Here is a 24,807-nt window from a genome sequence, read left to right on the forward strand (position 1 = left end):
AAAGCATAAGCAAGTATTTTTAAGATGTTCGTGCTATGTCTTGACATTACTTCACGTGCCTAGCCGCAGTAAGTGCTCTGTGGTATTTCAGGAGCTGTATTTCCCAGAACTCAAGAGGATTACGGTTTTCTTTCCTCCAATTTCCTGCCAATCAAGCATATAATTTTCTCTGCAAATATGTGAAGCAGATATCAGATCAGCCGAACAATTTGAGATTAATTTCACTCGTCAACCAAGCTTAATAAAAATACTTCCTCATCCCTAAGCATCTGTTAGCAGAAGAGTATTATCATTTTGGTATTTCCTGCAAAAGGACTACAGCAGTGGAGTCGGTGAGAAGGCACCTTCCCTCTCATTTATTTTTTAGTGGTGTGTCTCTAGGCATGTGCCCACTGGTTAGACAGTTTCTTAATACTCAGAAGGGGGAGACGGTAACAGAAGTCTACTTTCTAACTCTACATTAATTTTTAAAATCATATATTGTGTCTTTCAGGGAGAGGTTTGCTATCTAGCACACACTGAAAAGAAATTTGATTACCTTGCTGTACAAGACACAAATATCCAGATTTGGTAATTCCACACTCCTTCCTTGCAGGTTAAGCAGATGATGCCAAGCCTTATCACCAAGAAGTGCCTGATGGCTTTTGTCATGTGTTTTCTATGCTACATGGTGCAGTGAGGTGGAGAGAATACACAGCTCACATCAGTGTTTCAGCACAGCTGGTCCAGCACTGTACAGATGCTGCAGCTTCTTGGCTCTCAGCAGGGCTCATCAGTCCGTATGTAGTACCACAGTAACAGTTACACTCCCATTCTGGAGCCAATTCAGACTTTGCTAGGTGCACAGCATACGCCCAATTTTTAAATCCTGCTCCGCTCCTGGGGAATAATGTCTGCATTTCTTTTATTGTTCTCTAACTGTGCAACATTTTCAACCACCTTGTTTTCACTCACCTATCTCCTCGAAGTAAAAAAACAAAAAAGAGACCCAAAAACTCTCAAATGCCCTCAACCAACCATTTCCAGAATAATCTGCAAGAGCTAAGCACATCAGCCTTAACAGTTTGATGATTCTTAAGACATACACTTGGCTGCATCAGTACATGCTGGATGTTATTGACGTAACTCCTCTTCCTCGACATCCATTCTTTAACTCTTCCTCACTCGTGTGCTACATCTAGAGTACAAATACATGGGGAGGGGGAAACATTTTGGGGTTTATTTGCTATCAGTGGCATAAACCTCAGCTTAACTGGACTCCTTTCAGACACGCAGAACAGACTACGGATGATGTACAGTTTGAATTCCCTTTAACATAAATCTTTGGCTTAGTAGGGAGGTGCACTGTTAAGCAAAGTGGCTACTGACACTGTACAATTCTGATACATCTTAGCCTATCCAAACAGTAATACGCTCATTATGAATTTTTGTTTACCACTACAGGTAGTAGCATTACTGCTGCCTGCAGCAGTGAAGGTGTATTCCAAGATAGCATGAGTTCTGTCTGTACTGCTGTGTAAACAGTACCTCAGGGTACACTGGAGGTTAATTAGCAGAAGACCCATACTGCTTACATGCAGACACCATGTTCAATTGTGAGATGACCTGATGCTCTTTTGTTCATAGGAGGAATATTGGGTTTGCCCATCACGGGAGCACCTTCCTCAGATTTCCTCCTCCTGATCCCCCTACCCAGGTTGCACATATTAATCATGTGGATACATCCTGACCTTCAACTGTACTAGCTGCTTTTCATAATGTCAGGTAGAAAGTAGGAGCCTGGGTCTTCCTGGACAAACTCCTGTGTTGCTTACTGCCAGGGCAGATGGGATTTGTAGATAAAATACAAGGCTAGTAGTGATGTGCAGTCACATCTTGGGATAACATAGATGTGTATCGTGGAGCTTGAGTATACATTACTAATGGGCTGGTCTTTCAAAACAGGAGTCATGTTCCTATTGAAAGAGCAAACTTGTTAAACTCAGTCTGACTGAGAAAATCCCCACTGCCTGGAAATATCTCTTTCATGACATATGAAAAAGAAACCAAAAAACCAACTACTCCTGTCAGTCAGTAGAATAATTTATGTTCACTCACCTGCTGCAAACAAGTTATTGATTTATGCTTCCAGTGTTAGTAAGGATGGTTTGTACCCAAGAATTCCAGTCGGTAGCCTTCGTTTGCCAAAAGATAATTTTACAGAATTGTTTTTCTTATTTTATGTTAACTGCATATCAACATAGCACTGAGTAACTTGAAGTCTTTCAAGATTAGACATAAGAAAAATTCTACAGATGACTGGTCACAAACTGAATAACCCTGACTGTGTTTTCCAAATCATTTTGATTTTTGATGCATTTTGATGGCACACACTGGAAAAGATGTTATCTATAAGTAAAGTGGGTATGATGGAGGCCAGTTCTGCAGAATCCATAGCAATATTTCAATCTGACTCAGCTACTGCTGAAAAAAAACAATATAGGCAATACAACTCTTCTAATTCTAGCCAAAGGATTTATCAGATTGTGAACTTTGGATCTTTTTCAGGTTGTTTTCAACCTGACACTAGTGTCTGAAAACATATTCATCTGAGGTTCAAAGATTTTTATCTCCTAGATCTTAAGCGGACTTTCTTTCAGAAACTGGATTTTGTCATTATTTTACTAAAAGCAGACAAAAGACACGCTTTCACTTTATAAATACTTGCTTACTTTCTGTTTGAAAGGGTAGTTGTCAGGAGAAAGAGCAGTCTTTAAAAAGGCAACGCATTCACCTTCAAAATTTTAAGTTCTCCATTTCTGTAAGAAAATTCTGCACGTAAGAATACTCTGCGTGACTGACAAATCACAGAAACAGTACCCCACTAGCGACAGGTTTTTTAATACGGGTTTCTTATCTCCCTGCACAATTCTTCCCTCAAAAAAAAAAAAAAAAAAAAAAAAAAGTAGTTACTAAATACATTAAATCTTTACAAAATACAGTTGTTTAAAAGAAAACCCTCCCACTTCATGCAATAGTCTACAGTATTTCAGAATCATGTTTGCATTCAGTGATGCAATCAAAGCATGGTAGTGTAAGTTTAAGACTCCTATAACTGCACAGAACCAAAAACTAATTTGTAGGGTTTTGTGTTTCATGGGATTTTCATTCTGCTTGTTGTTTCTTTTATTATTTTTTCCTTGTAAAATAGTAAGTGAAAGTTGTTTCAATAAAAAAAAGTCCAAGGATACAAGTAAGAGCATTTTGTTTGATTTTTTTTTTTCTCCTGGTAACTGCACCAGACTGGTAAAGTATTACTAGCTGTTCTTGTATTGATTAACTTATATCTGAATAAACCAGCCAATCCTGTATGCATTTAGTAATATTGCTGACATCATATCTGCAAAACCACAGACTAAACCCTTAACCCATCTGCAGTGAAGAACTAACTGTAAAGAAGTAGATTTGCCAATAACATGTGTAACTGTAACTTGACTAAAGACACTGTATTCATGTATCCATTTTTACACATGAAAGGAAAATCTACTTAACAATGATCAAAGCGGTCTACTGACAAGTCTGCACGTCTTTTTCACTCTATTTGACAAATTCTGTAAGTTTTCCTATACTTTTACAATCACAGCAGTGATTGCTGCAGATGAAAGCACTGCTGTTTGTACCCTGGCTTGGAATAAGGAAAATGTTATTTTCTTTCACATTAATCTTTGTTCAGGTGAACGTCAGGAGAATACTTGGAAGAATTTCTTCTTTAATTAGTCACCATAATGACATATCACTAATGAAGAGCTTTGGAGAAATTAGTATTTAATTATACATTAAATTCTATAAAGCATAAAATTATCATCAATGTTTAGTAAATACTTTGATAAATAGCTTGGTTATTCTTTCCAGAGTAATTTTCTGTGCTGCACACTAGCCTTTATATACATATATATTTTAAAAGGATGTTTTACTCCTAAGAGCCTGACTGACCAAATTAGCTATACTCCTAAATTATTACTTAGTACTGCATCCGGTAAGTGGCTAATAGATCGTCTTATCCTTACTGAGGAGAACTTTTAAGGACTGAAGAGCTAGAGAGTGTACTCTGCAAGCTAAAACTCGTGTTCCTAGCTCATCTTACAAATAATACAATTTTTCCCCGAGAAAAAAAAAAAAAAAAAAAAAAAAAGCGCTACCTCTGTAGAGCCTAACGGATCTTCTGCCATACTGCTGTGATTTTTATTAACCGTCTTTTTGCCTCTCCATTGCTACCCATTTTACTTTACTGAATACAGCTGTCTTTACCTTTAAGGCCTGGGTCGCTTCTTGTCCGTGCCCCTGCCCGCTGTCCTATGCGATCAGCCTGTGAGATTCTGCACCAAACGTCCACCAGCACGATTTGCCCCCCGGTATTTCTGTGTATGCTCCAATGCCGCGTCCCCCCTCTTGGGATGAATCCCCCTATAAAAAAATCCAGAAAGCCACTGCAGTGTCCTCCGAGGCCACAGCACACCTGACCGCTGCTAGCTACGGGACTGACGGCTACGCTCACCGCCATCAACACTCACTCCCCACGGGTGACTTCAGGAAAGGGGGCTCTGGAGCCCGGCTGGCGCAGAGCAGGGCTAGGTCGCGGCAACGGCCCAGGTCGGTATAGCGCCCCGGAGGGCCCCCGAGCTCCCCCGGAGGGGCGCGGGGCCCGTCACGGGAAAGAGCGTGTGGCACCGCCACCTCTGGGGCGAAATCCCTCGCTCGCAGCCGCTGGGCTTGAGGGTGCGCTGCCGCCCCGACTCTGCGCTGCGGTTTCGCGGCGAATCCCCACCGCTGCACTACGAGCCAGGCGCGCCGCAGCCGGCCCCGGCTAGGCTGGGCGGAGGGAGGGAGGAAGGGAGGGAGGCGGCGCGTAGAACGGCTGCAAGGGCGCATGAGCGAGGCGCGCAGCGGGCTGCAGGGACGCGAGCAGCAGGGAGCTGCTCCGCCGCCTGCCGGGGCAGACAGGCAGCTAGCACCGCACGGGCCCGGGCTTCGGCCCGCAGCCCAGCCGCAGGTAACGGTCGCCCGGCGGCAGCATTGCTCCCGGAGCGCGGCGCGGCTCCGTACCTGCAGAGGCGGGTAGGGCGACGCCATTTTGTAGCCGGGCGGGGCCGCGCCGGGCTCTGGCGCTGCCTTTGAGGCGCTGGCCCCGGAGTGGTGGGAGTCCGCTATGGTCTGCCTGTCGGGCTCTGGCCGAGGGCTCGGGGCCGTGCCTGGCGGAAGCCCTGCGCAGTCCTCCGGATGGCGGAGATGGAACAGGAGAGGTGCTGGCCTGGGGAATGGGTCTGTAGAAGGACGGCGGGCGGGCGGGCAGCCCAGCCCGGGGCGTAACTTAGCGCCATGCGCGTTGGGCGGTGGCTGGGGCTGTGAGGAGGGTCGGCCGCGCTGGCCTCGCCGCCGGCTGAGTCGTCGGTGCGCACGGAGAGCTCTTTTCGGAGCGGGAGAGGCCTGACCCGGGCAGCCGGTCCGCTTCGCCGTGCTCCGCCCCTCGGGTTCCCGCCAAGCCCTCAGGTCGCCTGAGGGGCGTCCGGCTGAGCCCAGGCCGCCGGCCCACGGGCGGCGTCCGGTCCCGAGCGCGGGGCCGTGGCGTTGTTACCCGGAAAAGCGGATTCTTGTGGCGTGGCCGGTGTGGGAGCTCGGACGAAGCACCGGTCCCCGTGTTTCGTTTGGCCATCGGAGCAGTTGCTCTCGTAGTGCTAAAGTAGGGATAGTCCCAGTGAAAGACATTCAGTCACGTTTTGGACGCTTATTGTACACAAAAAGAAAGTGAGGAGAAATCCTCTGTCACAGCTGTCAGCTGTGATCTTGTTAGCATGCAGATATATTTTCCGACCTAATCATTGGGGTGATGTCCTGGAAAGATGTTAAAATGAAAGTGCTTTCAAAACTGCAATCTACCGCTTTGACCAATATAGCTGGATTGCAGAAACTTTATGTTGTATTAGGCACACTAGGTTTATTTTCTGAGGTAATGGTGTTACGCCAAAGCATCTGTTTAATCTGCTTCTTTGACCCCATGCAGAGTATCAGTTTATTTAGCCCTTTCCCAATATTAATAGTCCAGGAAGGTGGCTCAAATGTTCTGTCTTGCAAACAGCTGGGCAAGGATAGGTGTGAAAAGTGAATTATGGTTTAGGGTAGATATTTTTAAAGAGGAAAAGTCTATTTGGATCTATTCATAATACAATGATGAAAGGATATTTTGAGCTCCTCTTGCAAAATATCATATGCTGGGGCTGAATTTAATACCTTGAAGCCAGCCCTGAGCATTGATACGGAGCATCCGGGTGTCATTACTGAATATGGAATGCTTTCAATTCTTTTGAGTGTTCGTTCCAATCAGTCCTGGCTAACAGGATTTTTACAGAGCATGGGAAATGCCTCTAGGGGAAGCTTCCATTTTGATTTCTGTGCCTAACTCATTCATCAAATTCTGGTGCTCCTGAGTTTACTTTTGGGGTGTTGAGATGTTAAAACATGTATTTTCCAGATTCCCCTGTGGGATGCCTTTTCACTAAGAGTCTGGAAAATAACTTGGGTTTTCTTGGGGTTTGGTGCTAAATAAGTTTGACTAATAAGCACACATTGTTATAAAGAGTACACAATTAAAGTTCCCTTTCTTGATAATTAGAGGAGTCTTTAAATACATGTCAAATGAGATGCAATAGTGAAGGAACCAGAGCTGTTGAATGAATTGCCTATATGTTTCTTTCAGCATGAAGTATGTGGGGGGGTGTGTGAAATGTTTATTTCTTCAAAGCAATAGGTAATAAAAATCCTTCTGAAAATTCATTAAATAAATGTGTGGTATATGTAATACACAGGAGTACGATCCGTGGATTAGAGTGAAATTTCAGCACTTTCAGTTCACTTGCTTAAAGAACTCAATTATGTTTTGATACCCGGGTGAACTGATCAAGCATTGGAGTAGAAAGTATGGGGTGCAAAAGACAGGTGACTTTTGAGCTTAGTATTTCAGTATGTTGCAGAGAAACTTGGGAATCTAGAAAATGCTGAACTGGTATATGCTAATTTGCCATGCACTACTATGGTATTTTCAGACAGCTAATCAAAATGGAATTGAATTACAAAACCATCAAATTTGTGTCATGTGATAAAAATGTCAGAGATTTATCTATAAAGAGAAATGCAAGGAGCATCCTTTATTGCATTTAGCAAAGAGTTGGAGTGTGCCACATTTCTTTCTAATCCTTTTTGTGTGCTATTATGGCTGTTTATATTTCTGCAAGCATTTTATGAGCATGACCGGGATTTTAAATGCCCTGGAACACACAAAGTGTTTCCTCTTGGACTGGTGATTATAAGCATAGATTCCATTTTTCAGTTTGAAATGAATTTGCTCTGGAGTCATTTGCTCTTGATGACAAGAAAAATCAGCAATAGAATCATCTAATGGAATTTCTGAGCAATGGAAGTAGCCTTATTTGTTGTAGCATCCCTAGTACCCATGACAAAGGTTTGTGGAATGACACTTCTGCTAGCTTTACTAAATTGCACGTAGTTGTAGCACGTCTGCATCAGAATGCTCTGGGGGATGTAAATTCCTTTGAGGCGTGCTTTTAGGAAGCCCTGGAACATCTTATTGTGACAGCGTCTTCTTGCATGCTCTCTCTATTCCTGTGCATACTGTTTATTGGTGCTTTATCGGTGCTTTTAGACATCCATTCTGCAGCATCCTTTTTTCTGCCTTTTCAGACAGTTACTTAGGCCTTCTAAAACTATCTTGAGAATAGAATACGGAAGCATCTGCTCGCTTCAGCATCAGTTTTATCCAAGATACCGTATGGTTATTATATAACATATTTTTCATGTTGTTACTTGCGTAGCAGAATAACTGCAGAACTCTGCCTGATTCAGTTTAAACTGGACATTTGAGAGAAAAACATACTAGGAACTTACTATTTTTATGTAATTGACATTTTTCTCACATGCTTGAGCTTAGGTATTATCTTTGCTCATTTTAGGACTGCCTCTGAATCGCAGTCCAGAAAGAAGAAACAATCGTGTTGATTTAAGTTGAACATTTGTCTCTAAGATTAAGAACAAAGCCATGCCAGTGCTTTCGGAAGACTCAGGTAACTAATCTGCATGCTTTCAACAGATCAGTGACTGAAATCTTAGTGTATGTGTTCCACACAGGAAACTGATTCAAACTGGAGTTAAATAAAATGGAATTAAAATAGTTCAACTAGATTTCTTTAGCAGTTAACCTAAAAGCATACAAGGAAGGTGGAGTATAAAAAAAAAAAAAAATAGAGCTGATAACTGTGCAACAAAGGAGGGAGTTCAGTCATTTTGCAAGTCATCTGTGGCATTCCAGTAACCCAGAGTTTGTTGGAGGGCTAGCTGTTCTAGAAACAACGGATGATTAACATGAATGAGGAAACTTCAGAAGTAATGTCTTTAAAAATACACATTGTTTTGGTAGCTTAATATATGTTACATCTTAAACTGTGTTTGCTGCTTAAGAAGGAAGCGTTACAAAATGGGTGGAAGATAAGCATAAGTCTCTCTGCAAACTTGATGATCACCAAGATGGTACCCAAGTAAATGTAGCTAATGTTAAGTCTGCAGTAGAAGGTGCCATGAGATGTGCTATCTAAAAAGCTTTTGTTCTGTCCTAAATTTAGGATTGCATGAAACTTTGGCCCTTTTGACATCTCAGCTAAGACCTGATTCAAATCATAAAGAAGAAATGGGATTCCTTAGGGATGTCTTCAGTGAAAAGAGTCTCAGCTATCTGATGAAGGTAAAAGTGCATTTATGAACGTACCTTTTCCTTACAGGTTACCGATTCTCTGTTCACTGTTCACTGTTAGGGGAGGCAGTGGGTCTGCCGAATGCCTGACAGAGAGCTAACAGTTTGACCTTGACCAGCTTGTTGTGTACCCCTGAGCAGCTGGAAAAGTCCCGGAGGAGCGCTGTGTCAGCCTGAGAAAGGAACTGAAGATAAGGAGAAAGAAGAAAAATACTGTGTTTGTCAGATACCTGAACAGTGGGGGATTTCAAGAAAAGTATTACAATAAAGTAATAGACAAACAAACAGCCATGTAACCAATGAGAATGATGTATGGATAAAAGGATAAAGTATATAAGATATGAGAGGAGTAATAAAGATGGCTATTCTGCTGCAAAAACATTGTTGTGTCCGTCTCTACCGCGACAGTTCACTTTGCCAGAGATTTTTTTTAATATACTGACCATAGCATGTATTTATTTAAGCACAGACATTAAGAACATTTGTTGACAACTAACGTATGGTGTTCAGAAAAGCTGTTTCTCCGTTGATTGTCAAAATGCAGATACAGTGCCCTGTAGCTAAAAAGCAGTGTGAAATATCTTCACTTTTGCTCTTATGCTGCTGAAGTCTTGCCAGATTTTCTGTCAGTCTGTGAAACTAAGGTGAGCAAGAAGAAAACTAAAAGACTCCTAAACAAAACAAAAATAACTCTAAGAAAGGATATTTTTCTGACACTTGCCTCAGAAAAATTATTTTCCTTAAATATAAAAATATTCCATTGTAGGTATATTTAGGAAGTTTTGTATCTCTAAGTAATATACCTGAATAATCTTTTTCAGATTCATGAAAAACTCCGTCATTATGAAAGACAGAGTCCAACTCCTGTTTTACATAGTGCAGCGGGATTGGTTGAAGATGTGAGTAAAAATTCTTGTCTCCTTATTTAAGTCTGCTTTTCTAACAGATCAAAGTCCTTCTCTGCAGGGCTGCTCTCAATCAATTCATCCCCCAGCCTGTTCACAGAGCAAAGCTGTATCTTAGATTTGTTTGTAAGATGCCACATGCCTGAAAAAGTGAAATTTATACTGCCTTTGACAACTCTAAGTGGGTTATGCCTGTTTCCTTCCAAAGTGTAGAAAAGGGCTGTGAAAGGTTTCAGAGCTAGAATTCCTTCCTTTGCAAAGCCACTGCCCCATCTTAACCTGCAGCATAACCCCTCTCACCTTTCCCACAAATAGCCTAATGCCTCCTTAAAAGTTTTGGCACTGCTGACTGTCAAATCGTACAAAATTACTGTCTTCTAAACAAGCCAAAGAAGCAAGTAGAGAAGTTTTATATAGGACTATATGACTTTCCTATCTAGAAGCCTTTACAGGGAAAGGAAATCTCTCTTGCCTCAACTCCTTCTCTCTTTTCTCTCTTACTCTCTCTTCCCCCCCCCCCACTTTCTTTTCCCATGAAACCAGCTTAGTCCAAGAGTGCTTCCATTATTTCTCTAACCTTTTGTTTGGAAGGCCTGAGACTCCAGGACATATTTTGGTATCTAGGCATTGCAGGGGAACAAGGGAACTTACGTTGCATGTTCCACATGGGTAATGCTACCTGCTTACAGAGAGGGTTAACCTCCTTTATCATAGTACAAGCACAAGAGTGTTGTTTTACATATCACTTGCGGATTCCTTATAGAATTTAAAATTTTAGAACACTTTCCTGAAATTGTATTGGTGGAATCACTCTTAAAATGTATGCTTAGGGGCTAGGATCCTGATTACTGATGATGTCTTTCTGCGTTTTCTAATAAAAATAAAACAGATGAAGAAGCTTTCCTTTCTTTTAGGATTCATGCTCTATTGATTGGGATTGTTTTTCACCTGTACACACTACTTTGAAGGATGATAGAAGTTAGCAAACACTCACTTGCAAATATACGATCTTGCTTGGTGGAGTCCTTTTATTTTGAGGTGATTCATTTTTATTTTAAAGGTAATAGAAGAATTGCAGACTGCACCAGTGAATAATGAAGAAAAAGAACTACTTCAGCTGTTGTCAACACCACATCTCAGGGTAAAGATACCAGAGACCTTAACAGAATTTCTTTGCAGCATTCTAGTGTAATGGGAAAGTTACATTGGAGAGTCCCTAAGAGAAAGGAAAAACCTTCTACAAACTGTAGTTCTTTTGCACTGATTTCCTGCACAGGCTTTAGGATGTGAAGGAGATTGAGAAGATGCAGCATAGGTGTTTCATGCATAATGTACCATGTTGTTTTCTCTCCCCCGCCTTAATGTTTTCTGAGGGAGCAGAAAAGGATACCATTTCTCCATTTTTTGCTTTCCACAGTTGACCTCCATTCTGTAGGATGGATTTAGGCTGAGCTTTTTTTATTGTCTGGATTTACTTTAAATATCAACATATACCAATAGGGTAAGATAATTGCTACTTTTTTTTTTTTTCTGGATTTATGGTGTGGGAAGGGAGATTTAAGTTTGCTATAATGTTGAAAACATGAGAACTGGAAACTGTAATATTGCCCCATTACATTGCTGGTTCTTATTTCCTTTATGCAGGCAATGCTTGTAGTACATGACACTGTAGCACAGAAGAACTTTGACCCAGTCCTTCCACCTCTACCTGATAACTTTGATGATGATTTTGATGAGGAATCAGTGAAAATTGTTCGGCTAGTGAAAAATAAAGAACCCTTGGTACATATAAGATAATTCATCTCTAGTCATAAAACTCTAGTGAAAAAGCGTTATTGTGAGTATGGGAGAGATACTTGAAGATGTCATCAAATGGTCTGTGAGAACTAGGAGTGTTAAACTTGGTAAATAACACCTTCACAATTTTGTGTGAGAGGTTTTGTAAGCACGGGTTTATAATGCCAGTTAACCCAGGAAACACTATCTCTGAGGAGACTGTGTATGTTGGAGCAATTGTGCTTATTAGACATACTAATTCTTATTGTAGCTAATGTTCAATGAATTAATACCCTCATTTGCATGAACATCAGTGATGTATGGTAAGACTATGTTTGATAGCTGTATGTAGACATTCTATTGACAAGGTAGTAATCTTATACAAATGGAAATGGAAGAATTGATTTCCTAAGAAAAAGCAATTGCCTTGGGGAAGAAATCTGCTAAAGTGCTTTTTCTATATGACAGTGGGTAGTAGAAGAGAGCAGTGACTTAATTTCTGATCAAAACTATATTGCCAGCAGAGGTATGAGAAGGAAAAAAAAAAATACTTCGCTTTCCTTGCTTGTATATGCTAAAGTGCTGGCTGTGTTGTATAAAGATTCAGAAGACACATAGAGAATGTTTGTTGTAAGAAATTCCGTTTTGCACACTTGACTGACTTTGATCACCACAATAATGTAGGTAAGCGTAAGCGCTTGGCAAAGGTAGCAGAAAGGAAGATGCACGCACCTGCCCACAGTCACATGACATGGGCACGGGCAAAAGTTGAATAATTGGTGAAAACCGTCAGGGACGAAGACAAAATTTATAGAACAGGTTCATTCAAGTTTAAAAGATATATTGGCTTACATGTTATTTCACCACTCAATGTATTCTAAGAAAATTTCTTATGACAGTTTGGGGGGGGCGGGGTGGGGCCTTATGTTTTATTTCAGGGAGCTACCATCAGAAGAGATGAGCATACAGGAGCTGTGATTGTAGCAAGGATCATGAGAGGTGGTGCAGCTGATCGCAGTGGTAACTGTCCGAAGAAAAGGGGATTTAAAATTGCATTTGTGAACTGTTTTAAATTTCAAAAATTATGCACGCATGTACTGTATACACATACCTAGGGCGATAATCTCTAACTAAATCTGATGGTTATTCATTCCAAAATGAGTTCTTTGCATGTGGTGGTTTAAATTATTTTTTTTAATAATCTATACATATATAACAGCCTATCCATCTTAATAGGCAACTGTTAGATGTCAAGTCTGAACTTGTATGTAGGCACCCTGTGTAGTCAGTGGAGCGAGGTGTACATTGCTGGAGAAACAAATCATGCTAGCAAGCTTTAGAATGAGGCAGGTCACTGCTGGAATTGCCTTTCTTCCTCACTGATTATAAAGGAAGCCTACATGGTAAGCTCACTTGACAACCAAATTTCTGGTGCCTAGAGGAAAGATCGGCTTCTGCGTGTAGGTTGTCATTCAGTATGCTTTCAGGATCTACAGGATTAATGCACGTAGTAGTTGACCTTCCATTTTCTAGGTGGTGATCATCCAGATTTTATTAAACAAGCTCAGGTGGCCTTATATGAGATTGATAGAATCCAAGCCTCATGCTTTCAGGATCTACAGGTTTAATGCACGTAGTAGTTGACCTTCCATTTTCTAGGTGGTGATCATCCAGATTTTATTAAACAAGCTCAGGTGGCCTTATATGAGATTGATAGAATCCAAGCCTCATGCACTTTTTTTAATATACAAGTAATGCAATCCCAAAATCAATGAATTACTGTGATGAAAAAATATTAGCTAATTACTGCTTTCTTCTTGACTGTTATCATTCTTCAAATTAGTGTCTGATAAATGTAATGTGAAATGACTAGAGCATGCGCTTGGCATTTCTGCATTTCATCAGTTATCTTTTAATTTCATTAGATATGTTTTTCTCTAAAATAGCTGCTAGGAAAAAATGAAAAATGAAAGAATGAAAGAGGCTTTAGAAGAAAGAAAGAATGTTTTTCACATTTAATCTAGTATCTTGGTTTATTCAGTATATTGTGTTGTTTTCTGTTTGCTTTACTCAGAAATTCTTTTATGTCAGTTAACATAAGTTATATAACACAAGTACAACATTTGTTACTGCACTGGATAAACAAGCCTAAAACTTTTAAGGGTGTCTTCATGTCATTGTTAAAAAAAAAAAAAAATTAGTCCAACATTCTTTCTGGGACACTGGAGTGTTGTTCTGTCAGTTGATGGCCATGTCCTTTCTGCCTTTATATTCAGCAGTGTGTCTCCTGACTACAAGTTTTGATCATCCTCATGAAACTATTCCAGGTTTACATTCTTAGTGCTGATCCAAATATAGAGGCAGTGATTTTGAAGAGTGTCTTGCCACATGTTCTCCATCTCCATGTTGGTATCCTATGAGACTGTGCTGCATGAGAAAAATATGCCACTCAGAGTAAGGGTGGGAGACTTCAGCACACGTTGCCAATGGAGGCAATTGGCTCTAGTAGGAAATCTGTTAAGCTGGGGGAGGGAGGAGAGGAGGTGCGTGCTGTTGACTTAGGTCAGACATCAGAAGAGTGGTGCTTTCCAGTCTGTAGACTAATGTAATTTATTTACCATCTTTTCAGGTCTTGTCCATGTTGGAGATGAGCTAAGAGAAGTCAATGGTATTACTGTGCTTCACAAACGACCGGAAGAAATAAGTCAGATTTTGGTCTGCACTGATTTTCATTTCAGTATCTTTTCTGTTGGGTGATCTAGTAATTACAATAGATGATGAAATTTAACCATGAGTTTAAAATATGTATAGAGCTAAAAGATGCAATGCCTGCTTGTCTTTGCATTTAGTTTTTCTTCTCCCAGTGGATTAGTCTTCTCCTTTTGACTTCAGAAACTTCTGTGAACTGAATTGGTACCAAGTAAGATATAAAGTTACCTGTTGCTCCGTCAGGAACTTCCCTTTCATGCTTTGTTTAGGACGAGCAAATTGCAAATTAAAAGTGCATTCCTAGAAGATAATATTCACAATATATGTTAGGAATCTGAAGAAAGTCTCAGCTGTGTGTCCAATAGAGCTGTCAGTCTGTTCTTTACCAGCAGATCTCTTGCGACATTAGCAAATTCTTTGATCTTCTCTAACATTAATGCCCACAAGTCTTGGTAGAAGGTGTCATAGCTCTTAATTGTCTGTGACTCCCCTCTTGTGGTTCTCCCTTGTCCTGGTGTGGAGTAGAGTTAGGGACATGGTTAGAAGAATGGCAATGCTAGGAGACTAAAGTATCTGGCATTGGTTCCATCACACAATTTAAATTTAGATCAAAATAATCCTGAATAAGGAGAATGACTGCGTTTAACTTGGGCAGGGGGAGGATCAAAATAATATTTTGAAATACTGTGTAAAGTTTTATTTGTGAGGACCCTGGGATGCTATTCATCTGTCCTAAGTGCCTTCAATGTAATAGTTTCTTTTTTTTTTCTTTTTTTTTTTTTTTTTTTGAGGAATAGCTACAAATGTTGCCCAAGTGGATTGTTGTCTGGGTTTCCTTTTTGATTGGTGCAGAATAGCAGGCTTCTCTAGGACACAGTTCATTTTATCCAAATTAAGGCATCTAAAATAGATCAGAGAATCTGTTCCAGATTTTTTCAAAGCACCTAGAAGTGCTTTTTAATTTACTATAACTAATAGTTGAAATTTACTAGCAAAGATTTTTAGAGTGAAAGTAAATTTTTACTTTGTAGATGTTTACATTTCATCCTAACCAGTTAGCCACTCTGTGGGAAAATGTAGCAGTATTTTTCAAAGGAGCACTTTGAAGTGGTTAGTCTGCAAAAACTTAAGTCTTTAATGCCCTGTGAACTGTAATCCAGAAATTAATGCAGTTCCTAAAAGCAACTGAAGCAATTTTAAGGCAGGTCTTAATATGTTCTCGCCAAGTAGTTACTGTAGATGTCTCCATGGGGAAGACACTTATGTGGAGGATTTATGGAACACCATGATCATCTCTGTAATGAAGTTAAAATAGTGGATTAGCTTGGCCTGTTAAAGTTCTGAGGAGACAGACGCTAACTCCTAAACTGGAATTTGAATAGTCTGCATTGTGTCCTTGGCCTACTTTCAAAGTAAAAAACATTTCTCTCTTTCTCAGGCTCAGTCTCAGGGATCCATAACATTAAAAATAATTCCAGCCATCAAAGAAGAAGATCGTCTAAAAGACAGCAAGGTATGCAACTTAGTGAAATACTGAAGCACACATTTTCACATACACACAGTTCTGACATCTCTGTAAATGCAAGATTCCTGCTGTTGCAGTGAGGAGTGTCACAGACCCATAATTGAGCTATAAAGATAGTAGAGCAGTTTCTTGTAAAATGCGGTGCCCTTTTTATTCAGTTCATAGCATTTCTGAAATCTAGCCTCTTCTTTTTGTTCACGTAATTAAAATTGGTGTTCCTGCCAGTCTCCTCTTACCATGACAGCTGCTATCTGTCCGTTATCTCTGGGCATTTTGCCATTCCTTTGAGTCAAAGCAGACTTATTTGCAAACAGAGCTGCATTCATCATTTGACCCGTTAGCCCACTACAGACATCAGCATGCCTCTCTGCATCGTTTGCCCTCCTTGATCAGCAGTGGCTTACTGTTCAACTGGTCCCTTTACAGGATTCCTCTGTTAACCTCTATTTCTGCTTCCCTGCTCTCAGTTGCCAAATTTCTCCCTGAAACCCTGCAAATCACTTTTAAAAGGAGTTCTGTGATGTGTTAAATAATGGTAAGATACAAATCCAAAGTTGAATAGTAGATTTTGATGCATTAAAGGATTATTTTTAAGGACAGTCTTTGTAATTGGGCAACTCTGCCATAAGTCCCTTTTTATTGTTTTCTTCCTCCCCTTAATCTTTTTTCCTTTGTTGCATTTTGTACTTGCATAGACTGTGAACTGTGTTTCTTGGGACTTTGAGTCCCATGTTCCACAATGCCACTACATAATGGGTGGATATGTGCTTGAAAGTTAGCTTATTTTTCTGCGTGAGCAAGTGAGAATACAGGTGAAGCTTTCTAGGTTTCAGTATTTTGGAGTACTGTAAAGCATAAAGGAGAGATGAAGAGTATAGTTAGCAGTGTAAGCACTGTGGAAACCTTTTAAAAGTAGTTTGAAATTCCAGACAGGAAAAGAAGAAAGGATATATTCTTTGTTTTAAAGGTGTTTATGAGAGCGCTTTTCTGCTATAATCCCAAAGAAGACAGAGCCATTCCTTGCCAGGAGGCTGGACTGCCATTTAAGAGACGACACATCCTAGAAGTTGTAAGCCAGGATGATCCCACATGGTGGCAAGCAAAGCGTGTTGGAGATACCAACCTCAGGGCAGGCTTGATCCCCTCAAAACAGTTCCAAGAAAGGTTTGTCAATGAAGATTACAGATTTTTTTTTTTTCCCCCCCCACACAGTGTCACACTGATTTTATGCTGGTTTTTTTCACAGGAAATGAAGGGCAGGATCATGTCAGGGTGCATACCAGATGTTTAGAGAAAAGTGCTAAAAAGCTGCATCTTCTCCAATTATATAATAAACTTCCTAGCTTTCCTTGGCTAATTTGTCATTGACTTACGCTTTGTAGCATAAGGACAGAAGCACTTGCTACACAAGCCTGTATGAAATGAAATGTGGAGTATCAGTCTCTTGACCCTATTGGCTTATGGAGGCTGCATTTCAGAGACCTGTACTTTCATTGGATAAGAGGAAATGCCAATTTATTGTAACAGTTTTGAATTTATGCATGTAGTAGTAGTAAAAAAAAAAAAAAAAAAAAAAAGTGTGTGATCCTTTTTCTGGTCCCTAAAAGTTTTTAGTTTGGACCTGGATTCCTTCTAGAGCTTGAAGTCTCTTTGTTTTCACAGAAAGACAGGTGTATCTTCTAAAGCAAAAATATCCCTCAAGTCTTGTATTTATAGTACAGAAGTCTTATATTTAAGAAGGAATCTGATTTAGACCAGTGGTCTCATTGTGTGATTCTTACTCCAAAATTACTGGATATGTCTTCTAGGTGTTACAAACGTGGGGTGTTCAAAAATTAAACAGTTCCGATGCTATTGCTGGCCTCGCAAGATTTACGTAGGGTTTCTGATAGAGGACTTTACACCACTGTATGAATGCTCCTTTGAAATACTAGTTAAATTCTGCCTGAACAGCGAATGCGTATATGTCAATGTCTGTTTCCCTGAGTGACTGTAAATGCCTGAGCCTCTTTAGTCTGTTATGAATGTTGGTCTGTTGCAAAAATCACTTGGGAAGAAAATGTGTTTTCCTTTGCTATCAGTGAGAGGTTTCTTGGGGTTTGTTTTTTTGTGCTGGGTTGTTGGGGTTTTTTTGGGGTGGGCTGGGGTGGGTCTTTTGAGCAAAGACTGGGAGATTAGGAGTTGAGCTCTGGTTCATGATTTTAACACTTCAGATATTTTTACTTGATATCCTGTTCTTATATTTCTACACAAGCTGGGTAACTTGGTTTGTTTACTAGTAAATTACAGAAAACTGCAAACTGATCTGGAAAGCAATGGATAATTTCTAAGTGTGCATAGCTGCAGTGATTGTTTTGGACAAAGGTTATCTACTTCTGAGTTCTCTTTGAGGTTAGTAGTTTTAGGATTGTAGCAGACAGGAATTTTGCCCATCCTTTGTAAAAATGGCAAGTAGAAGTTGGATTCTTGGCAGAAATAGAATAGAATACAATAGTTGTTCTCTTAATCTTGCAAAAAAGATTGGGTGGAGAAAAGGAAATTACATTTTAAAATATGTTGAAAAAAGTAATGTGCTGTTGATTTTTGTGCTCTGATGTATGAAAACCTAAAATGTTTTACTATCTTCTCTCTCAGTCACTTATCAGTGGCAATCTGGGACTGTCACAGCTTTAAAGAAAAACTCTTTTAAAATGTTGAATCAGACATTTATATTTTTCAAGGAAAAGCAGTATTTCATTTTTTATTTTCAACGTTATAACATGTTACACATTCTTTGTAATTCTGAGCTTACATGGCTAACATATAATTATTTTCTGTTTAGACGGTTGAATTACAGAAGAACAATAGGCACTCTTCAGAATCCCAGAACTGTGAAGAAACCATTATGTAAGTTTGTTCTGTTCCTTCAGTGGTGTCTTAGTTGATACCAGCTTCTCAGTATTTTTCTGTTATGTCAATAATGATGTGTTTGAACATGTTTTGTGTAATCTGTCATGGATTGATTTGCATGGATACAAGCTGCCACGTGAGATGATTTGGGTTTGAGCTTTATCCAGTGTTGCTATTGCCTATTATTTTCAAAAAACGTGGCTGTCCCTCTTCCTGCTTTCAAGAACATAAGGCCTTACACATTGTTTAGATGCTTTAAAATATGCTAGTGTTCACATTTTTTCTATGGTTTGAAACTTGAAAGCTGCAAAAGTAAGCCACTGCACACTTCTTGAAATTCTTATATAAATGCATGAAATGACTAGGCTCATATGAAATTAAGCTGTAGCTTTAAGGCAGATAAAAATCACTGGAGCTGGCACTACCATCTGCATTTCAGACTTAGCATTACAGAGCTTGTCTTAAGTAGACTTTGAAGTGATTCTTGTTTACAGCTCTGAAGCCTCTTGTCAGTGAATTATTCACACAAGAACTGCCACTTGTGATGAAATTGCTAGTCAGTGATGAAGGGCAGAAGACATTCTGTATTATCCCAGAATATAATGTTCCTCTTGCTCTTGGGTACTTCACTACAGCTGTTACTGATGGTGGGGCAGCCATGTGACACTGATGCCAGACATTGTGCTAAGAGTGCCACCCTCATGTAGGCTAGGAATCTGGAAACTGCCCATCTTCAGTGATGTAAGTGAACTGACCCGTGGTGCAAGGCGCATGTAATGAAGAGATACAGGTATTCTGCTACAAAGAGGGGGGAGGATGCTCAACCAAATCATAAAATAGCATTATTGATTTAAACGAAGCTTTTCCAAATTAGTTTCCATTACATTTAATGTTAGGAGGCATGTAATGAGTATTGCTACTTAGGCTTTTTCTCAGATGTTCGTAAGACAATTAAGCTGATAACTAGTTATAATATACTGAATTTTAACCAAAAAAATCTTTAATCACTTCATAAGGGTACATTACTGCATTTTTTTTAAGATAGAAAAGCCTGTTAAGCAAATCAGCCCAGAAGAACCTTCCATTCCATTCCCTCTAATTTTACTCAATCATTTGCCAGTCTTTTAATATCATACCAACTCTGCCTTTCATGCTAACTACAGATGATCAGTCTTCTGATAAAGGTAGGTACCCTGCTAACTCATTTTCTGTCTGAATATAAACAACCAATGCATTTTCTAAAATACTTGCTAAGCCCCCAAGCAAAGGGAATAGTAGATACAGCTTATTCCGACAGCAGTTTTTTTCCTGAGTAATTTAAACTAATTTAATTTGGATTGATGACATAGGTAATGATAACTTTCAAATTTACTCCTGATTCAAGAGAAAGGATTTGTGTCTTCTGATACTCATTTACATGTTCTGTAGGTTTCTGAGTGAGGTTGAAAGAGTTGCAAGTTAAATGCGGTCTTTATCTGGTACTTTTTAACAAACATTGGGGTTTAATAACCTAGAGCACCTGTTTAAAACCAAACTGATTTTTCTTCACTGTTCATTTGGACTGTTTTCTGTGTTATTTTCATTATGAACAACTGTGTTGGGCCCATGCAGTTTATATGTCACTGTTCCACACGCCTTTCCAAATAGCAGGTATTTTCTGTTGAATTCTGCATGCTGTGATGACTGTTTTTTTCTCCCCACATTACACATGCTTCTTGAGAATAACATTCTAAGTTTTGGGGTTCCATAAACTTTGTTGAAAGTACTAATCATACTGTATAATTAGCTGGCTGTGACTGGTATACTCTGTTGAAGCACGAGTGTGAAACTAGAGCCTATCTTCAACAGTAGAAAATAGCTCTGATCTTAGCTATTGCTACTAGTATCTTCTGTTAATGTAGGCATAATGTTTTATGAGTATACGTTGGCATTGCTTGATTACGTAACTGCATGCAACTATTCATTAAAAACCAAAACCTTCTCTGAATTGGTGCATTTTATTAAAAGTTTAAGCTGCATATATTTTTGCCTGTGGTTGGGCTTGTCCCAGAACCATACACCTCCTTCTTAAAATGAGTGGAGTTCTGTGGCTATTGCAGTGCACAGGTGCATAAATTTTAACAAGCCATATAGTCTTCTTTCAGGAAGTACAAGAACCTGGTATTTGTCTTAGGATAGCAGCATAGTGTTTTGCAGCTTAGTATCATGGTTTTATTTTGCATACTTTTAGGGGCCTTGGGGGTGGTTGTAGTTTGAGGAGGGATAGGTTGGCTCTTTTTAACATATATTTGCAAATTATTTTGCATATGTCTATGGCAAACGCATCGACTTTTAATTCTTAATAATAATAAGCAATGATAATTTAGCTTTGTTAAAATGAAGTTGTTTAGAGCTCATATTTCAGTCATCTCTGATTCCTTTTTTTTTCAAGCCCAAATGATACTGAAATGTCAGAAGAGGCAATTATTCTTACACAATCATACCCATTTATAGTCATACATTAAAAAAAGAGCTCTGTGTTTGCAGAGTTTTCTTTTTTACTTAAGTCCGAATGTTATACTTCTCGCAGCAGTGCTGATGAAATGTCATAAATGCTGAAGAGCATAAATTCCGGGATCGGTAACTACTGAGATGTAAAATTTTCTTGTGCATTATTGACATCAAAGATTTTTTTAAAAACACAAGCCACTAGCCAAGGCAAATAATTTTTTTGTATCACTAATATTCATGTTAGAAAAGTGTGTGTGTATAATGGAGGATATAAAAACTTCTCCTTCCCTCAGCAATGAACCAGACTTGTATCACAGGCACTGTTTAAGATACCTCCCTCCCCCCTCTCACTTGTATTTCCCCTGTGCCTTTAACCTCCCCCTCCACTTTCTAATTTACAGAAGACTGTGACTGCGAAGGATACTTCAATGGACAGTACATAGGTGAGAAACGAAATTCCCTTTCCTCTTCCCTAACACCCTCCCACCAAAAAAAAAAACCAAAAACATAAAAACCCACAAATAAAACAAAACCCCACTCCAAAAAAACACCTCCACATTAAAGAAGAAAAACTAGCTTATTTACGTTAATTTCCCATATATTCATAAATTGAATTATCTCCGTGCAAAGGCACAGCCAACACTTGGCAACTCAAGGTGATACGAGGGGGATTTTATTATAGATTGGGTGCTTGGTTTTCTACCTAATACACAGATTTTTTCATTGATAAGATTAGCTTATGAGCACTGATTTGTTTATAAAAAAAATTTGTGAGTAACTCATATTAAAAGGGTAACTACTAGCTGAAGGAGATTGAAAATTTAGGTGAGTAGAAACATGGCGTAATATTATCTTTTGTTTTCCTCTACAGCTGGCTTACGCAGGAGCTTTAGATTAAGTCGTAAAGAGAAGGAAAACAATCTGAATGAAGGAAAGCAAGCTGAGCAGGCAGATGCAGCAGAGTTCCTAACGTATGAAGAAGTCACGAAGTATCAGCAGCAGCCTGGTGAACAGCAGAGGCTGGTAGTTTTAATTGGTGAGATACACAGTTGGTTCAGAATTCTTCACGTATCTCCCTCTTCCCTTACCAGCTGCACTCCAAGAGGCTTTCTTTAGGTGTTTGGTTTTGGTTTTTGTGGTTCTGGTGGGTTTTTTTAAAGGTTTTTCTGGGTTTGGTCAGTTGTTCTTTTCTTCTAAATGACATTTAAAACAAACAAAAACCAACCAAAGTCACCAAATCCTCCTAAAAATAATGATGCAGGACCATTTCTCATTTTTCTGATTCACTTTCCACTGTTTTTTACTCAAACATGTGCATACTTATGCTGTGGATGAAAAGGTAGATGTTAGAATTAACTAACAGAATTTTGCATGCTATTTTAATTCAGTGTGCTTAACACATTTGTGTTAAGCCAGTTTTTCTAGTATCTCATAAAACTGACTGCTAAGATGTCAGGTTTTCTGACAGATGTTTTTCCAACAGCTGTTCAGGATTCAGTTTGTTCTTAATGATGTTTTTCAAAGCACAATGTGGCAGGTCATGAGGTCTCTCATGTACAGGTTTCTTCAAGCACACTCCTGTTATCATTATTTGTGTGAAATTAATATTATTTATTGTCTTTGCAGTATTTCATTCCACACAGAAATCTGTTGGTTGGTTCTATTTTATTAGGTTGTTTGGGGGCCAAGTTAAGTGAGCTCAAGCAGAAAGTTGTGTCAGAGAACCCACAGGAATATGGTGTTGCAGTTCCACGTGAGTAAAATGACTTTTGTGTGTTGCCACTTTATTTCATAGATGCTGTCTAGTAGTGTAGTGCTAGGTGCTTTGATGCATGGTAATTTGTGGTTTGAGTATTGATTATATGCGTATTTCAGAAGTACTTCGAATTATTTTTTTCATGGTTATATACTGTGTTTGCCCTTAATAACTGAAGAGATCACTACATAACTTGGCACATACACACTTTGGAATTTTGTCAACTCAGTTGATTTTTTTCAATTGTGTTTTCCCAGGTGAACAGATTGCATTTTCTGTGTCCATTAAAGAAATGAGAAACTGAATGCAGGAACAAAAAATAAGGTTGTAAATTGCAAAAAGAACTAGTGTGAAAAACTAGTAACATAATATTAAGCCAAAACATTGTATGTGTTTAAAAGAGGATGACTTTTCTTCAGAGTATACCAGCTAAAGTTTAAAAAAAAAAAAGTAGACAGCAATAAACCAAGTCAAAATTTTTACAAGATTTAAAATCTTTGATTAGTGTATTTAGGCTGTTCAAACCAGCAGTCACAGTGACAGAGGAGTTAGTGATTCTGCTGCATAATTCTGTGGCACTGAAATTTTTTTCTGGGCTATTTTTAAAAAAAAAAAATATTAGACACAAAAAAGATTCCATCAATATTTGTATTCTCCAGCAAGCTACTTTTGCAATCAAAAAATCGTTATTTAAGACTTTTAAGAAACATCAGGCAGACATTCAACTAGTTAGCAGTAGAACTCATATGTGTAATTTTTATTTGAATTTCAACATGTACACAAAAAATAGCAGACATCACTTTTATGGCCAGGCATAAATTTCTAGCATGATTACCAAAGCTTCTCCTACAGTAATAACAATTATTAAAAGAAATTAGGACATCAGAGGCATGGGACATACATAATTATGTAAGTTTCACAGAGGTGTAGGAAAACAGCCAGGGATGATATTTAAATTCAGAAGCAACATAATAGGACTTCATATGTTTCCTATTTTTATTCTCTAACTTTCAAAGAAAATGAGAGTCCAGTATTCCAAACAGGTAAGACATACTGTTTTCCACAGGATATACTCTACTGCTTCTATTGGATGTAAGAAGTGTGTCTCCTAATTTTTGTGTTAGTTATAGCATGCTTGGGAGCAAAACAACTTCATTTTTGGTCTAACAATTTTTTAGATTGAGTTTAAAACAAAATTGTAACGTTTAATGTATGTTTTCTATTAATTTGAATGTGCCAGTGTGTAACTAACTTGTTTGAGGTCACAAAAATGTGACTGAAACTAAACAGAGAAAATATAGTTGTGTGTAAAGGCTGATGTGTCTCCTGTGTCTTGCTTCCATTCTTTTGTAGATACCACCAGGTCAAAGAAAAGTCATGAGAAGGAGGGAGTAGAATACAATTTTGTCTCTAAGCAATCATTTGAGACAGATGTGCAGCAAAACAAGTGAGTTCATTTTAAAACTACAAATAATATAGTATATTATATAGTATAAATAATATATAATAATAATTAAAAATACAGGCATAACTGACTGTATTCAAAAAATATTGCTAGTTAAATTTTACATCATATGAATACCGAAATCAGGTTGTGAAGTTAAAATGTGAATTCCAGATGTATTAGAAGGGTTCAGCTTTCCAGATAAAAAGCTTTTTATTCAGTTTAGACAGTGTGAACTCAGAAGTTTAGTAAGAAGCAATTTAGAAACAACACAGGACTAGTAGGAGGATTGTAAGTTAGAATTTAAGCCTGCATATCATGATGGGTAACAAGTTTCATAAGTCCACTTTAAAGTGTGTTGTAGACTGAATCTGTGGATATAAAGGACTTTCTGTAAGATCCAGTGTTTTCTGAAGTACAGATTTTTGGCTGTTGTCCCAGGAGATTGAATTGGAGTCTGTTTCCTTACCAGCTTTGATCTATTTTCTGTGAAAAACATTCTCTTTCTTCTGTTAGGCT

General features: G+C 38.9%; 3 protein-coding genes across 10 annotated transcripts in view; 1 reads left to right on the top strand and 2 right to left on the bottom strand.

The window, feature by feature from the left end:
• The window catches only part of LOC141970460 (G protein-activated inward rectifier potassium channel 1-like), a 19,968-nt gene extending 14,785 nt beyond the window's left edge, over nt 1–5,183 (bottom strand). For 2 of the 4 annotated variants that reach the window (XR_012635189.1, XM_074927097.1), the window contains exon 1: nt 4,288–4,831. The gene's annotated coding sequence lies outside the window, so the exon portion shown is untranslated. Of the gene's footprint in view, nt 1–4,287; nt 4,832–5,082 lie in introns of those variants that run through there. The other 2 variants (XM_074927095.1, XM_074927096.1) reach the window with 2 other exon arrangements.
• Nucleotides 4,907–24,807, top strand: part of MPP3 (MAGUK p55 scaffold protein 3) — a 26,085-nt gene continuing 6,184 nt past the window's right edge. For 2 of the 5 annotated variants that reach the window (XM_074927093.1, XM_074927092.1), the window contains exons 1-16: nt 4,907–5,029; nt 8,001–8,111; nt 8,667–8,785; nt 9,616–9,693; nt 10,760–10,840; nt 11,344–11,481; nt 12,414–12,495; nt 14,105–14,190; nt 15,623–15,697; nt 16,677–16,873; nt 18,531–18,595; nt 19,762–19,782; nt 21,490–21,531; nt 21,960–22,124; nt 22,761–22,841; nt 24,198–24,291. In XM_074927093.1, coding sequence (XP_074783194.1) covers nt 8,087–8,111; nt 8,667–8,785; nt 9,616–9,693; nt 10,760–10,840; nt 11,344–11,481; nt 12,414–12,495; nt 14,105–14,190; nt 15,623–15,697; nt 16,677–16,873; nt 18,531–18,595; nt 19,762–19,782; nt 21,490–21,531; nt 21,960–22,124; nt 22,761–22,841; nt 24,198–24,291 — 1,349 coding nt within the window. In that variant the 5' untranslated portion in view covers nt 4,907–5,029; nt 8,001–8,086. The other 3 variants (XM_074927091.1, XM_074927090.1, XM_074927094.1) reach the window with 3 other exon arrangements.
• The window catches only part of LOC141970462 (ras-related protein Rab-18-B-like), a 26,581-nt gene continuing 15,985 nt past the window's right edge, over nt 14,212–24,807 (bottom strand). Inside the window, exon 7 of the mRNA XM_074927098.1 lies at nt 14,212–14,695. Within this exon, the coding sequence (XP_074783199.1) occupies nt 14,511–14,695 (185 nt within the window). The 3' untranslated portion in view covers nt 14,212–14,510. The remainder of the gene's footprint in view (nt 14,696–24,807) is intronic.

This window comes from Athene noctua, chromosome 25 (genome assembly GCF_965140245.1).
Source record: "Athene noctua chromosome 25, bAthNoc1.hap1.1, whole genome shotgun sequence".
Lineage (NCBI taxonomy): Eukaryota > Metazoa > Chordata > Aves > Strigiformes > Strigidae > Athene > Athene noctua.